At 62.9% G+C, this 16313-nt stretch overlaps 1 protein-coding gene across 2 annotated transcripts in view; it reads left to right on the top strand.

Annotated features, from left to right (window-relative positions):
* The first annotated feature begins 2456 nt into the window (after positions 1-2456).
* ZNF385A (zinc finger protein 385A) overlaps positions 2457-16313 on the top strand; it is a 65888-nt gene continuing 52031 nt past the window's right edge. For both annotated transcript variants that reach the window (XM_038379397.2, XM_043506755.1), the window contains exon 1: positions 2457-2481. In XM_038379397.2, the coding sequence (XP_038235325.2) occupies positions 2472-2481 (10 nt within the window). In that variant the 5' untranslated portion in view covers positions 2457-2471. The remainder of the gene's footprint in view (positions 2482-16313) is intronic.

Raw genomic sequence — 16313 nt, 5'->3', positions numbered from 1 at the left:
CCCCAACACGCATCCCCCCGCTCTGTGTACCCCAACATACCTAAACCCCAATCTGCTCCTCGTACTGCAACCCCAACCCCACCCCAAACCGCTCTGTGAACCCCAATCCTCCCCCACTCCTCATACCCCAACCCCAAAACACACACCTTTGCTCCTCACACCCCAACCCCCTCCACTCTGTGTACCCCAACCCTCCCCCGCTCCTCATTCCCCCACCCCCAACACACACAACCCGCTCCTCATACTACAACCCCAACACACCAACCCCCCAACCTGCTCTTCATACCACAAACCCCAACACACACACCCCACTCCTCATACCCCAACCCAACCCATCAACCCCCCAACCTGCTCCTCATACCACAACCTCCAACACACACCCCCACTCCTCATACCCCAACCCTCCCCCACTCCTTATACCCCAAATCCCCAACATACCAACCCTCCAACTTCACCTCATACCTCATCCTCCACCCAACACACTCAACCCCCCCCATACATTCTCCGCACCCATACACCATCCCACTGAATACTCCAGACCCTCCAGCTCAGGGACTTGAGACTCCCTCAGTACATCCTGGTTACCTGGGGACTCTGGCCTGACCTGGGTATGGGTCAGGTGGGGGCAAACAAAGCATGAAGCTTTTTGTGTGTGCCTGAAAGGGGGTGGCAAACCGGAGAGCCTGATGGACAGCGTGTGTGTCAATGTGTGTGTCTATCTGTCTCAGCATAACTTTCTGTGTGTGTGTGGGGAGGGGGACTGTCTCTCAGTGTGTATGTGTGTGTGTATAGTTGGACGTCCCACAGTGTGTGTGTGGTGGTGGGAGGGTTGTCTTTGAATGTGTGTGTGTGACTCTCTCTCAGAGTGTGTGTGACTGTCCTGCAGTGTGTGTGTCTATCTGTCTGCTCTGCAGAGTGTGTGTCTGTCCTGCAGTATGCGTTTGGCTGTCTCTCAGTGTGTGGCTGTCTGTCTTTTGGTTGTTTGTCCCGCAGTGTGTGTATCTGTCACACAGTGTGTGTGTGTGTGGCTGTCTGTCCCCACTGTGTGTGTGTGTGGCTGTCTGTCCTGCAGTGTGTATGTGGCTGTCCCTCTGCTCCCACAGTGTGTGTGTGTCTGTGCCCCATGTTGTATGTGTGGCTGTCCCACAGTGTGTGTGTCTCTGTCCTGCTGCTCCACCGGTGTGTGTGTGTGTGTGTATTCCGCAGTGTGTGTCTGTCTGTGCCGCTGTTCCCACATATGTGTAACTGTCTGTCCTGCAGCATGTGTCTCTGTCCCACTGCTCCCCCAGTGTGTGTGTGTGTGTGTCTGTCCCGCAGTGTGTCTGTCTATCCCACTGTTCCCGCAGTCTGTGTAACTATCTGTCCCACAGTGTGTGTGTGTCTGTTCCATTGCTCCTGCAATGTGTGTATGTGTATGTCCATCCTGCAGTGTGTGTCTCTGTCCTGCAGTGTGTGTGTGTATGTGTGAGTGCCCCGCAGCGTGTGTCTGTCCCGCTGCTCCCCTGTGTGTGTGTGTGTGTGTGTGTGTGTGTGTGTGTGTGTGTATGGCTGTCCCACAGTGTGTGTGTGTGTGTATGTGGGTCTCTGCTCTGCAGTGTGTGTGTGTGTGTGTGTGTGGCTGTCCCGCAGTGTGTGTGTCTCTGTCCCACAACGTGTGTGTGTCTGTCTGTCCCGCAGTGTGTGCATGTGTGTATGTGTGTCTCTGTTCTGCAGTGTGTGTGTGTATGTGTCTCTGTCCCACAACGTGTCTGTCCGTCTGTCCCGCAGTGTGCGTGTGTGTGTCTGTCCCGCAGTGGGTGTGTGACTGTCCCGCAGAGTGTGTGTGGCTGTCCGCAGTGGGTGACTGTCCCGCAGAGTGTATGTGTGTGTGTGTGTGTGTGTGTGGCTGTCCGCAGTGGGTGTCAGTCGGCGGGCGGGGGGTCAGGTCTCCGCCAGGCCGGCACGGCACGGCACGGCGCGGCGCGGCGCGGCCCGGCCCGGCCCGGCCCGGCAAGGTGCGCTCGCTCACCTGGGCCCTGCCGGGTAACGCAGCCCTGGGCGGCCCGGCCCCCGCCGCTCGCTGGCTGCTCCTTTCGCTCTGGCCGCTGCCATTGGCTCTGGAGTTGGCAGCGCAGCCAATCGCGGGCCGGGCAGGCGAGTCGCCCCGGGGGTCCCTGCCCAGGAGCCGCGCTGCCTGCTCGGGGCTCACGTTGTTGGGGCTGCGGGTTCGGCTTCTCTGTTCACGGACCCCGCTGCTCATCTCCGCGCCCGGCCCGGCCCGGCCCGGCCCGGCCCGGGGAGCCCCTCACCGCCCCCCCGACCGCTGGGGCTGCCCGCCCCCCTCCTCTGGATCGCTGGGACTACCCGACCCCCCCCCACACACCTGGATCGCTGGGGCTGCCTGACACCCCCACACTGGGATCGCTGGGGCTACTCGAGCCCTCCCCCCCACACACACCTGGATCGCTGGGGCTGCGCCCGGAGCCCGCGGGATGATTCTGGGTGAGTGGATGTTCTGTCCGTCCGTCAGGGTGTCCGGCGACCCCCACCCCAGGTCTCTGATCCGGCCCGATTCGTGACTCCCCAGCCTGGGGGTTGGACCCGCTACGCCTGCCGGACCGCTGTGGTGGGGGCGGGGGGACAGTATCGCCCCCGGCATGGCGCTGATCGGACAGGCCTGAAACTTCCCGGGGGGGGGGGGCAATTGTGCGGAATTCGCCCGGACGCCCACTCCTTCCCTTACCCCACTGCCTGACCCCTCCTCCCCTGGACCCCCACTCTATCACCTACCCCATCTCCCCTGCTCCATACCCTTCCCCTTGCCCCCTCCTTCCCGTTCCCCAGGGCCTCCTACCTCATCCCCCATCCCCACCTTAGCCCACCGGGGCACAATATGGAACTTTTTGTCATTTCAGACCAGTTCTGCTTCCAGTGTGTGTGTGTGTGTGTGTGTGTGTGTGGCGGGGGGGGATATCGGGGCTGGAGAGAGGGCACTGTCGGAGTGGGGAGCGCGGGCGGGGCACAAGGGGATGCGGGAGGGTCACAACGATCTGATCTCCAAGCCTATTACTTAGCACGATCCTGCCTTCCCTCCGGGCCAGGCTCTGGCAGCTGTCCCGGGGGAGGCGGGGTCCCTTGGCTGCCCTGACCCGCCTGGGGCTGCTGGTTCTGCGGGAGCGGGGCGGGGGTGCTCGGCAGATTGTGCCCCTCATGGCTGAAGCTTGAAGCATCGTCTCTGACCTAGATCTTGGCTCCATCCTCCCTGTCCCTGCACAGCCCCCCTGCCCGGTGACCCCAGGATCTGGGTCCCCAAAGCAGCCTCCACCCAGAGATGCTGTCACCTCTGGAGGGAGGCAGAGGTGGGGGAGGGGTGGCAGATGCTCTGCTCCAGCCTTGTGGGTGGCTGGGCTACAGGCTCCATCGCTCCCTAGTCCTGGGGGGATGAGGGGGAACGGGCGGAGCTGTGGGGGGGCCAGGCCTGGAGCTTGGCCTGCGGGGTAGCGCCCCAGATGAAGTTCACAGCAGTCGGGAATGAGAAGCAAAGGAGCCTGAAATGTGGAGCCACTGACTCCATCCTGTCCCCGTGCCCCACAGTACTCCCATCCCATCCCTCTGCCACCCCAGCACCCCTGTCACATTCCTCTGCACCCATCCCATCCCTCTGCCCTCCCAGCACCCCCTGTCGCATTCCTCTGCGCTCATCCCATCCCCCTGCCCCAGTACTCCCATCCCATCCCTCTGCCCCCTGGCACCCCCTGTCACGTCCCTCTGCCCCCATCCCATCCTCCTGCCCCCCGTAACCCCTTCCCATCCCTCTGCCCTCGTTGCGTCCCTCTGCCCCCCGGCACCTCCTGTCACATCCCTCTGCCCCCATTCCATCCCCCTGCCCCCCGGTACCCCCATCCCATCCCTCTGCCCCCTGTCATGTCCCCCTGTCCCCCAGCAGCCCCCTGTCATGTCCCTCTGCCCCCCAGCATTTCCTGTCACATCCCTCTGCCCCTGTCCCATCTCTCTGCCCCCATCCCATCCCTCTGCTCCCCAGCTGCCCCATCCCATCCCTCTCCCCCCAGCACCTACCATACCATCCCTCTGCCCTCCAGCACCCCAGTCCTCTGCCCCTGCTCTGTCCCTCTATCCCCTGACACCCCTGTGCCATCCCCGTGCCCCATCCTGTCCCTCTCCCCCCGACACGTCCCGTCCCTCTTCCCCCATCCTGTCCCTCTGCCCCCTGTCATTCCACTCTCCCCATAAGCTCAGTCAGAACGAGGGCCAGAGCAGGCAGGTGGTAAACCAGCATCACCCACCCACCCAGCTCTGCTGGTGCCCCTCAGTCCTGACCCGCAGCCCCCTGTTATCCCAGCCCAGGGCTCCCCCCATCCCCTGAGCTCAGCCAGTGCCCCTCAGTCCCGCTGTATCTCACATCAGTTGCAGGGAGGTTTGGGAGGGGGTGGAAGTAGCTCTTGCGGATGACAAAACCCCCCCGAGTCCTTTGCCAGGGGTTGGGTTATTGGTCTCTAGAGGTTATGGGGGCTGTTGGAAGGGGGCGTTCAGGAAGTCTGTAACCTCCACCCCCGGAAGCAGGTGCTGCCCTCACTGCTGAGTCTGTATTCACCCCTGCCCTGGCTGTGTCACAAGCTGTTACTGGTGAGGAGCCATGGGGGGGGAATGGGCACCCCCAGGCTCCCAAAGACTCTGGGGCACCTTAGGTCAGCCCCCCAACCCACAGCTCTATTGGGCCCCAGCCTCCCCCATCTTCCCCTCAGGTCTAATGGTGTCAGTGGGGTCCCCTGCTCTGGATGGCTGGGGTGGCCATGCCGGGAGAAAGGCTCTGTTGGCAGCTCTGGTCTTGGCTGGAACCAGCCCAGAAAGTCTGCGGTGGGGAGGGGACCAGGGCCCCCAACATGGAGGTGATCCAGCTGAGGTAGACCCCTGGGCCGAGACTTCCCTCAGCTCGCTCCGAGAGCCCCTCAGTAGTACTTGGGCTGGGACTGGCTCTGCCCGGGGGTCTGGGGTTGTCTGTGCCCAGGGCTGTCCCTGTTCGGGGCTGTCCGTGCCTGGGGCTGCCTGTCTGGGCTCATCTCTTGCTCGCTCGCTCTCTCCCACTTCCTGTCACCCTCCCTCTCTTTCAGTGCTTGGTCTCATGCCTCTGACTCCCTTGTGTGTGTGACATGGACTCAGGCCAGAGCCCCAGATATTTCCCAGGTAGGTGCCAGAGACACTCCCAGGATCCTGTTGAGCGGCAGTGCCCGGGGGGGGTCCCGTGGCGGGGCGGCAGCACCCGGGGGGTCCCGTGGTGGGGTGGCACTCAGCGGCAGCGCCCAGGGGGGTCCTGTGGCAGAGTGGCACTCGGTGGCAGCGCCCGGGGGAATCCCGTGGCAGGGCAGCGCTCGGTGGCAATGCCCGGGGGGTACCGTGGCAGGGCGGCACTCGGCGGCAGTGCCTGTGGCATCCCATGGTGGGGTGGTGTTTGGCAGCAGCGCCCAGGGGGTCCTGTCATGGGCCGGCGGTCTGCAGCAGTGCCAGGAGGTCTCATCGCAGGGTGGTGCTCAGTGGCTGTGGTGGGGGGTCCTGTCGTGGGGTGGTGATTGGCAGCAGCACCGGGGCATCCCGTTGCAGGGCAGTGATTGGTGGCAGTGCCAGGGGGTCCCATCACGGGGCAGCGCTCAGTGGCTGGGTGGGGGGTCCAGTTGCGGGGCGGCGCTTGGGGGCTGTGTGGGGGGCATCATTGGGGGGCAGCGCTTGGTGGCAGTGTCGGTGCGTCTCGTTGCCAGGTGGTGTTCGGTGGCAGTGCCGGGGGGTCCCGTTGCAGGGCAGCACTCAGCGGCAGTGCAAGGGGTCCCGTCATGGGGCAGCTCTCGGTGATGGTGCCCGGCAGGGGTTTGGACTATGATCTTTCCCAGCCCTCTCCCCCATCAGTCTAGGCAGGTGCAGGAAGCCTGAGGAGAAGGGGTCAGCTCTGGCATGGCTGTGGGGCTGCAGTGAGGGGATCCCTCAGTACCACCCCACTTCCTGCTCCTGCCTGCGACAGGCCTTGCTCTGGGGCCAGACCCAGGGAACCCCCAGGTCCTGCCCAGCTTTTGACACCAAGGTTCCAGCATGGTGCCAGGGGGCATAATACTGCAGGGACCAGGGTGGGGGGGTTGCAGGGGCACCATTCTGTGGAAATGGGGACAGGGGCATGGTGGGGGCCTCGTGCTGCAGGGACCAGGGTGGAGGTGGCAGGGGCATCATGCTGTCAGGATAGGGTAGGGTGACCAGACAGCAAGTGTGAAAAATCAGGACGGGGGTGGGGGGTAATAGGCGGCTATATAAGACAAAGCCCCAAATATCGGGACATCTGGTCACCCTAGGATGGGGGCAGGGGCATGGTGGGGGCCTCACGCTGCAGGGAGTGGGGTGGGGGCACAGCAGGGGGCCTGGTGAGAGAACCAGCTTTCTGATGAGATGTGAAATTCGGGCATCCGTGGCCCATGCTGCTCCCGCAGCGCCTTGCCCAGAGCTGGCATTCCCAGCGTGTCCTGTCCTGTCCTGTCCTGGGAGCGTTCCACCCCCTGCCATGCCAGCTCTTCTGCTGTTGGACATGGGGGTCTCCTTCACTTCCTGTGCTAAACTGCTGCGTTGGGCTCACTGTACCGTCCCCCCCCCGTGGGCGTGTGTGACTGCAGGGGCCCAGCAGTGTCCCCCATGGTGGGTGCTGACCGTGGTGGGCAACCCGGTTCCAGCCCCAAGCGTACTTGCTAGGGAAGCCTAGAGAATTGCTCCTGTTGACTGGCTTGGGGGGGTGTCTCTGTCCGAGGCCGAGCGTGGTAACAGAACTAGGGCTGGCGCCCGCGGGAACTGAAAGAAGGGCCAGTGCCCCATCCTTCAGCTGTCCTGTGCCAGAGCGGGAGACCCCCCCAGCACATGACAAGGCTCCTCCCACAACCAGTGGGGATGCTGGGCCCCGGATGAGGAGCTGGGCATGCAGCAAGTCATGGAGTGCCCCCCCAGCTCCCTCTGCTGAGCAGGCTGTAGGGGGGACTGCCCCTGCTAACCCTGAGACCCCGCCTGCCCCAGGGTCTCAGGGATCCCAGCCCGATTTCCAGGCCATGCTGCCCTGGCTGCACTATAACACCCTGCCCCAACTCTGCAGACCAGCACCCATCCCCAGGGCCCCATAATGGGGAGGGAGCCCAAGGCTAGTAGGGCCGTGTTCATCTCATCAGCATCAGGGATTGATAGCATGGGGCAGGGGGAGCTACCCAAGGAATTACCCGCACTCAGACACCCAGCTGGGCAGAGAACAGCGGCTGAGCCAGGAAGGAGGAGCTGGGCACAGCAGGGTCGGGATTGAAGGGCACTGGCAGACCTGGAGGGGGATGGGGGAAGCCCAGGGCTGGGCAAGCAGGGGGCTGCAGGTCAGGATTGAGGGGATGAGGCTGTATTAGATTGTCCAGCATAGGGTATCGAATATGTCAGTTGGCGTGAAAGAACTCCATGTGAATTAGCAGTGTGTGTCCGCATGTCAGTGTGTGTGTGTGTGTGTTTGTGTGCATGCGTGTCAGCACGTGTATGTATCAGTATATCAACATGTCTGTGTGTGTGTGTGTGTCTGTCTATGTTCATGTGTGTGTCTGTGTATGAGCAGGGTCCCCCCCCCACGGGGGGGCCAGCTTGGCTAGCAGGAGGGAGAGGGGGGCAGAACTGATACATTGTTGGCAGGGCGTGTGCAAGAGGAGTGAATTTGGGGAGACATAGTGTATTGGGGTGAGACCAAACAAAGCCGTGGGGGGCAGCAGGCTGGGAAACCCAGCAGGTTAGAACAAGAACAACCAACCATGCTCTTTCCTGCCTGTCTGGTGCCTGGGGGCGTTGGCGGTAGGGGCGGGGTGCAGAGAGCTCCCTGTGAAGTGCTGGGGCCGGGACATGGGGGGGAGAACACCCCTGGGGGAGGGTGGGGACCTGCACCGAACACTGCACCACCCCACTTGAGTGCCTCCCCTGGCTGCCAGCCATTGCCCATTGTGGTGTCGGCCGGGCAGGGACCACAGGACCCCTCGCTCAGCAAGGTGTCATGGTTGCTTCAGCGCTGAGTGGGCAGAGCGGGAGCGGGGAGTACAGGGCACGTGGGCGGAAGGAGACAGGCCCCAGGCTGGTTTTGAGGGCTAAGGGCCTTGGCTGTGTGCCCACCTCCAGTCACTGTAAACAGACCCATGCCTATTGGGTTCAGCATCCCAGGGGCACGTCTCTGCTCCAAGGGTCCAGCAGGGGGTGCTGCAGGGCAAGACGGGGGCACTTCAGTGGAACTATGTGGTGTGGGGGGACCATGAGTGAGTAAGTGGGTGGCCTTGGCAGAGCCACTTTGGGGAGGCCCAGAACTGGCACATTAGAGGGGCTGTGGGTCAGAACTGAGGGGCACTGGCAGAGCTCTGTGCAGGAGCGGGAGGAAGCCCACAGCTGGGCTAGCAGGTGGCGGCAGGTGGGGACTGAGGGACAGCAGCAGAGCTCTGATGGGGAAAGGGAGAGCCCTGGGCTATGCCGGCAGGGGGCCGTGGGTCAGAGAACTGGAGGGAGCTGTGCCTGGTTACCTTGACTCTGCCCATTTTCCCATCTCTGTGGTTCCACGGTTTGGTGACCCTGCGGCATTACAGGGGCACTTGGGGTTTGCAACCTCCCGACAGACTCGTCTTGTTCCCCGCACCGTGAAATCTCCCTGCCGGGCCGTACTGTACTCTGTGTATTTGGCCCGGCCCAGGGCTGCAGCCCCTTCACCAGGCTCCGCGTGGCAGGCAAGCCTGATCTAGGCTACCCTCACTGGGCACTTAAGTGGTTGTCACAACTTAGGGTTGTTTTGGAAGGGTTCTCAATGGGTGTCACACACTGGATTGTGTTGGTAAGGTGCTCCGACGATGTCAGACACTGCATTGTTATGGTAGGGTTCTCAGTGGGTGTCTCACACTGGATTGTTATGGTAGGGTGCTCAGTGGGTGTCTCCCATTGGATTGTCTCGGCGGGGTGCTCAGTGGGTATGTCATGGGGCGAGACTCACCCCTGTAGCGCCTCCTGCTGGTCTCTCAGGAAATTAGCTTTTCCAGCCTCCAGAGCACCTTCTGCAGGCTGGTGTCCCACTTGCCGCTGGTCCCCATGTCCCTCCCAGACCCCGGTGCCCCTTTTTCCCAGAGTACTGCCCCCTGGCAGTACCCCCACAGTCTCTGGGTCTCCCCTCCCCACAGAACCCCCACCCACTATCCCCACCTCGCCTCAGTCTTTGGCTACTGCCAGTCACCACTGAGCCCACCACACTGGGGTGGACTGCAGTGTATAAGCCAGTCATCACAGGCAAGGGGGGTTTGGACCTGCTGCCTCGGCCTATCCGTGGGCTGCCCTGTTGCAACTCCGGTACCTATCTTAGGCCATCTGCCAGGTCTGCAGCTTTTCCAGTCTGGAGTCTCCCAGCTCCTCTGGCCTTCCCCAGCCCTGCTTCACCTCAGGTACCCTGATCCACTCCCCAGCAGCCAGGCCCATCTCACTCAACAGCTAGAGGAGACTCTCTGCTCCTGGCCCACGGCCCTCTTATAAGGGCCAGCTGAGCCCTGCCTGGGGTGTGGCCACAGCTGAGCCTGCTTCCCTGAGTCAGCCTGGGAACTGCTTGCTCCTAGCCACAGCCCTCTCCTGGGCTGTTTTAAGGCCAGAGCGGGTGACCACCCCGCTACAGGGTGTCACACCCTGGATTGTTTTGGTAGGGTGTTCTGTGGGTGTCACACACTGGATTGTTACGATAGGGTTCTCAGTGGGTGTCTCACACTAGATTCTTACTGTAGGATGCTGAGTGGGTGTCACACACTGGATAGTTTTGGTAGGGTGCTCAGTGGGCCGTGTGCACTGCAATGTTATTGTAGGGTTGCTAGATATTTGATGTGGCATTGAAGTTGGTAAGCAGTGCTGTGGGGAGTGGGAACCGAGGGACCTTGGCTTGGTTGTTGAGTCTGTCCCCTCCCCCTTCTTCCCACCCCCGACTGGAGGCCGGTTGCTCTTAGCTGTACCGCGGCACCCGCCGGCCTTTATATAAGCAGGTTGTTGTGGCTTAACGGGTTATTTTTATCTCTGAGCAGAGTCGTGCTGATGGGTTCCCTTTTCAGTTTGTTCTCCACAGTCAGCAGCCAGAAGGCCAGCCTGGCTGGGCTGAGCTGGGCCCACCTTGGTACTTGGGGAGAGCTTGGTTCCCGGTGGCTGACTGCCGTGCCCTCCCGTCCTCACTTGCACCGAATCATCTGGGCTGTGCCAGGGTCGCGACCTTGAGCCTGGCTGTTCGCCCTGCAGCACGGCTGCCCCTTTGCCACAATGCCTGCGGCTCTGGGGCCGGGCCAGCCCTGCCACTTCCAGAAGGGATGGCACCGAACCCCAGATCCCACCTCCCCGTGCCAGCCCCCCGTGCTCAGGACCCGCCCTGCACCAGAGATCCCTAGCTGCTGTTAATGGCCGCAATGGCTTGCTGCCCCCAAGTCCCTCGCCAGGGTGACCCAGCTTGTCTCTTGGGGGCGCCCCAGCTCATCACAGACAATGCCAGAGAAAGCGCTGGCAGGGAGGAGTTGACGGAGGAGAAGGGAGCGTCATTTCCCTGCAGGCAGCGGCTCAGGGCCTGAATCCGTGGGGCTGTGCCCCAAGGTCTATGCTGGACTGGGCCATTCGGCCTTGCCTGCCCAAGGAGGGGGGTGAGTCTGAATGAATGGCCCCTGCTGGTGTCTGCAGGGCCTGAGGCAGGAGGGCCAGGAGCCAACAGCTGCCCCTGCACCAGAGCCATTCACCAGAGGCCACTAGTGAGACATGGCCCTCAGCAAGGGGGCGTCTGGCTCAATTTTGCCCCCGCTTTGTGGGCAGTAGCTCAGCCACGGCCCATCGGGGGGCACCATGCTCCTTAGCCAGGTCACCCAGCACTGCCTGCCTGGGGCCAGAAGGGGCAGCCCCTCTCCCATGGGGAAAGCTGGGAGCTTGTCTCTCTGGTGCAGGGGCCATGGCATTGGGGTACAGGAGGGCTGGGGACATGATGGGTCCGGGCACCAGGCCCCCCACAAGGTGGTTGGCACAGCTCCATGCCAGGCCACCTAGGAAGGCTGCTTGTGATCTGGGCAGGAGAGTGTCCCCTGCAGGGGATACATGGTGCTGCTTGTTACCCATCTGGGGTTCACAAGTGTGTCAACATCACTAACCCTTATGGCACAAAGGGAGAAACTGAGTCATACGGTGGCAGGAGTCTTCCCAGGGCACACAGTGAGCTGGGCTTGGGATAGAACCCAGGAGTCCTGGTTCCCAACCCCAGTTGTTGCTTCCTCTCACCCCACCCCTGCTCTTGCCCCCTCTGCCCCCTGGGCATGGTGCTGTCATCTGGTAGGTGCTGACTCCCTACCCCAGAGTGGGGCCTTTGTGGTTGGCAGGCGAGGCAGGGCCTTCCCTGGGCCAGGTATGTGTGTATGTGTGGGCGGTGGGGGGCTGATCTGGGGAGTGGAACTGCTGAGGGATTGTGTGCCTTGGGGCCGCATGGCTGTGCAGTGATCTGGAGGGGGTGGGAGGGATGGGGATGGGGGTTGTGCGGGCAGTGGGGGAATGGTTGGGGAAGGGAGGTGCTGAGATCTGCAGAGGGTTGGGGGGTCTCTGGGAGCGGCTGGGGGAGGGTGGGGGTGGGAGTCATTGGGAGTCTTCTGGGCAGGGGGGAGGGGGACTGGTTAATCCTGCTTCTTCTGGTGGGTGCCTGGCCGTGGGGCAGGGAAGCGGCTGTGCCTCCAGCAACACCAAGATAGTAGTGGGCACTGGATCTGGCCCCGGGGCAGCTCTGCCTGATGGGTCCTGCTGACTCCTCATGGTGCCGCTGCCTGGGCCATTGGCACCATTCCGGGGATCCTGGCTGGACAGAGGCCAAGCTCTGGTGCGTCCCAGAGCTGCTGCCTGGCACCTGCACCGCAGGGGAAATGAACCTGCTGCCCCCCAGCCTCCTGCGCCGCCCCTTAGGATACAGGAGCGACTCCACTGACTGGCAGCAGTAGCGGACAGTTATCTTCTAGTGGGTCAGAAGGGAGGTGGCACATAGTTTGCTAGAGAGTTACGCTGGCATCTGCAGGGGTGCCAGGGGGCACTGGAGATGTTGGGGCATTGGCAGGGGTGCTGGGAATTTGGGGGGCACAGGAATGGGAGGGGACATGGCTGTACTGGAGCTGGTGGGGGAAGGTGGGGTTTCGGAGGAGGCTGAGTTCTGGAGTGTGGGGATGTGCATTGTCCTAGGGCAGGATCCCCATTCCAGCCCCACAGGATGGGGTGCCCAGCGCTCATCCCACACTGGCGCTGCAGGACACAGTTCCAGGCAGGCTGATGGCACAGCCAGTATTGGTGCCAGCCTGGGGGTACTGAGCAGGCCGAGCCGGGTGAGGGTCACTTTCCTCCAGGCACTTGGCATCATCTGCTGCCTTGGCCACCCTTCTGAGACCTTCCCAATTAGCACCTGGCTCAGATGGATTTGGTCCCTCTGGGCCTCGCTGTGTGGAGGGTCCAAGAGGGGATTAGGGCTCAAGCACTGGCCAAACACCTGCCCTGGAATTATGGCCCTGCTGGGATCCTGAGGAAATCAGAACAGACCCCCTATCCTACACACACAGCCCTCAAGAGCCCCATCCCCCCAAGGACTCCAGCCCTCCAAGAGCCTCAGCCCCTGTCCTCCATCCCCAGCCTGGCTCAGGAAATTCCTGGGCCTGAGGAAATTGCAGGAATTTAGCTGGGAACTTTCTGTTTTGCAGGATCTCCTGCACCACGTTGCTCTCCTCCTCCCCTCAGCGGGCAGTGCCAGATGCCCCAGTGGGTGAGTCTCTCACCGGACCCTGGGGGCTCCAGCCCTGGCCGGGCAGGCGTCACATCTGGGAAGTTGCCCAGCTGCCGGTGGTTGTGCCTGACGGTGGGTGGGGGAGACCCGTGGCCCTGTGGCAGAGACGCAGGCTCAGGGCTTGCTGGGGCAGGGCAGTCGGCTTCCAGGGCTCAGGTATCCCCGCCAGGGCATTAGGGACAGGGAGACAACAACCCCAACCCTGCCCCGTCATGGCTCTGCTGCCCTCAGCCCCCACAGCAGCAACTGCTCCCAGCCGCACTGCTGCAGGGTCGGACACCCATCTGCCACGGCTACAATGTCCTGGGCACTGGCCGGGGGCAATTCAAAACTTGGGGGTCCCCTAGCACCTTCCCCTGAGGAACACCCAGCCATTCACAGTCAGGGATATCAACAGCCCCCAAGGAGCAGCTGGATATCACCCGACAGTCGAGAGGGGAAACTGAGGCACAGAGAGGGGAAGAATGCATCCAAGTTCACGGAGCCATAAATAGAACCCAGGAGTACTGACACCCAGCCCCCTGATCTGACCACTAGACCCCACTCCCCTTGCAGAGCTGGGGATAGAACCCAGGGCTGCTCCCTGGGATAGCCCCGCAGCTCCCTGGGGCACAGGGGTGGTCAGACTCCAGCAGGCGACTGTGAAATGAGTTTGCCGGGCCTCAGGCCCGTCCGTCGTGTGAGAGAGGAGATAAGACAGACCCGTCCAGGATGGATAGCCAGGGACCTGCTCCCCCATTGGCCCCCAGTTCCCCCTCCCTGGGGTCTGGACAGCAAGCAGAGCTCTGGTGGGGCTTGGGAGGGATTCTGCCTCCTGCCCCAAGGGGGGACACAGCTGGGGCTGCCACTCCTGGGACTGGCCCTGATGGGGATTCGTGCTGGGAGCAGGATTCCAGTGTCCCCTGGCTGGCTTGGGGAGAGGAGCAGTAGTCAGGACTCCTTGGTTCAGTATCCCCTGGTGTTGCCTGGGCTCCAAGTCTCCCGGCAGATCGCAGGTCTCTCTGGCTGCGTGGGCCTAAGGGGTCGATGGCACCCGAGTGGTGGGGTGGGCGGGTAATGAGGCCTTGCGGTGCCAGCGAGCCATGCCCTGGGCAGAGCAGGCCAGGGAGGGGGCAGCATTAAGGACTTCAGGGCCAGCCTTGTGTCCCCTGGGTATAACCGGGGCTCGATCTGGGTGTGGGAAGCCGTCATTGCCGGCCTGGGGGAGGCATTTGCTCTGGGCCCAGCGCTGGAACTAGCCTGCAGCCTTCAGCCCCACCATGGCACAGGTCCCCTCACCCAGGGCCTACAAGACACCATGGAAGAACCTGGCTGAAGGGGCTGCCCCAAGGCTGACGTTCACACGGGGCGGGGGGACTGATGCCAAGGAGAGGGCTCGTTCGGGAGAAGTTGGGGGGCTCTCGTGGGGGATGGGCAACAGGCTTATCTGGAGGAGTCTCCGATTTGAGCAGCTCCCCCACCCTATCCTGCTGCCCGCTGGGTGCCCGCACAGCCCCCCATGGTGACGGAGCCGCTCCTGCTCCTCTCAGCCACGCTCCCAGCCCCCGCCAGCTGCCGTGCTGGCAGCGGAGAAATGGGGCCAGTTTGTCAGGAACAATCAGGGTCTTTTCCGCCCGACTGCTCCCAGGCTGCGCAGAGACGGGCCTAGCCGGATGGGCAAGGGGGGCCCCCAGGCTCTCGGCGGCCAGCGCACCAGGGCGGGGGGGCGGGACGTGCACCAGAGCCCACCCTGCTATGTGGAAGGGCCAGGGGTTCACGGAGCCAGGGCCAAATCTGTTGGCACGCTGGGGGGGAAGGGGGCATGAGTGAGCTGGGGCTGGCTGCTGCACAGGGTCCCCCGAAGTGCTGTGTACCCCAGCACTCTGTGGGCCTCATGCCCAGCCATGCAGCCCTGGGGCCTGGGCCCTGCTGCACATCATTCAATCCAGACTGGGCATCCCCAGATCGCAGGGGTAGGAGTCCCACTCCCAGCCCCCATCCCAGCCTCATGCATGCCCAGAGGCTGCGATTTAGGGGAGGGGGCATCGCGGGCGGGCAGCAGGGCTGGCCTCAGGCTCACACATAAGGGGCGGCAGGGCCAGGCCGGTTCTCACTCTACCCCACCACACTGGGCAGCAGATCCCACCCTCCACTGTGCACCACCAAATGCAGTTCCTGGTCCTCCCCCTAAGGCCTCCTGTGCCCATTGGCCAGCCACAGGGCTGTTCACCCAGCCCTAAATGCAATGATGCGCCCAAGGCCGGGGCATGTGCTGGGTGGGTGCTGAGACTGCTCCTCCCCACCTGCCTGGCTCATAGGGGTGCAGTGGGTCAGGCCCAGAGATCCGATCGGAACTAATGGGGGCAGGAGGCTGGACCCAAGGATTTCTTCTGGGCCTCTCTAGTGACTCCACAGCCCCCCAGCTTCTCCCCTCGCTCATACTATGCATGGTGCCCCATTGCATCATGGGACTTCTGTTTCTGACTGGCAGTGGGGCCCTTTTGCCAGCCAGGGAGAGACCGGGTGGCAGAGGAGCGAAGTGGCACTGCCAGCCTTAGCGTGTGACTGATGCACACGGCTGCACTGCCATGGGGAGGGTCTTGGGGGAGAGCGGCAAAAACGGGAATGTGATAGTCTGGGGTTAGAGCAGGGGGCTGGGAGCCAGGATGCCTGGGTTCTTTCTAAGCTCCAGTGACTGAACGTTGATCAGACAGGAACTGAGGTGCGAGTTTCCCCCAGGGAGGGGAATTTCCCCTGGGCTGTGGAGGAGTCGCTGGTGCTGGCCATGCTCCCGTGTAGCCAGGATGTTTTTTTTCTAAGATCTGCTGTGGGTGCAGCAGGAATCCCCTGGGGGCAGCCCTGGGGTCTCCGCCAGCAGGGCTCTTGGGCTAGGAGCCTCGGGTCCCAGCTGAGGGGGGCTCCAGCTGTTGCCCCGGTCTGGCGGGCTCTGCTCCTGGGAGTCAGGTCCTATGCCCTATGTCTGGGCTGGCACCTCTCTGACCAGAGCTGTCCCAGGCGCAGACAGGGCTGTGCACACCCCAGGCTGGGCCCTGCGGTGGGTCATGGCACCACAGGGAGGCGAGAGGGCACTGGGCCCAGACTGCAGTTGGTGGGCAGGGGCCTGGCACAGGCAGGATCAGGGGTTCTGCCATAGTCAGGGCAGCACCACACAGGCTGGGGAGTCCTGCCAGCTCTTGAGCGGGGCCAGGGGAAGCTGGGGACTCAGGAGGGGTGCACAGGAGCTGTATGCAGTCCCCCAGGACACAAGGACAGGCTGAGTGCAGGACCCCGGCTCTGGGTGGGGGGGGGTGAATATGCTTTTTTCCCTGCTGTGGAGCCCCCTGCCTTTCATCTCCGCCTCATTGCCCCCATAGCAGGGTCTGCGCCGTCCCCCTCCACCCACTCCAGGGCGCATGAAGCATAGAGGGCAAACACAGGAGACCTGGCGCCACAACTGCTCAGAGGGGCTGTGGGGGGATCATTGGGGAGAAGGCCACATATTCCCCCCTGA

This window comes from Dermochelys coriacea, chromosome 20 (genome assembly GCF_009764565.3).
Source record: "Dermochelys coriacea isolate rDerCor1 chromosome 20, rDerCor1.pri.v4, whole genome shotgun sequence".
Classification (NCBI taxonomy): Eukaryota; Metazoa; Chordata; order Testudines; family Dermochelyidae; genus Dermochelys; species Dermochelys coriacea.
This window is presented reverse-complemented; position numbering and strand designations above follow the sequence as displayed.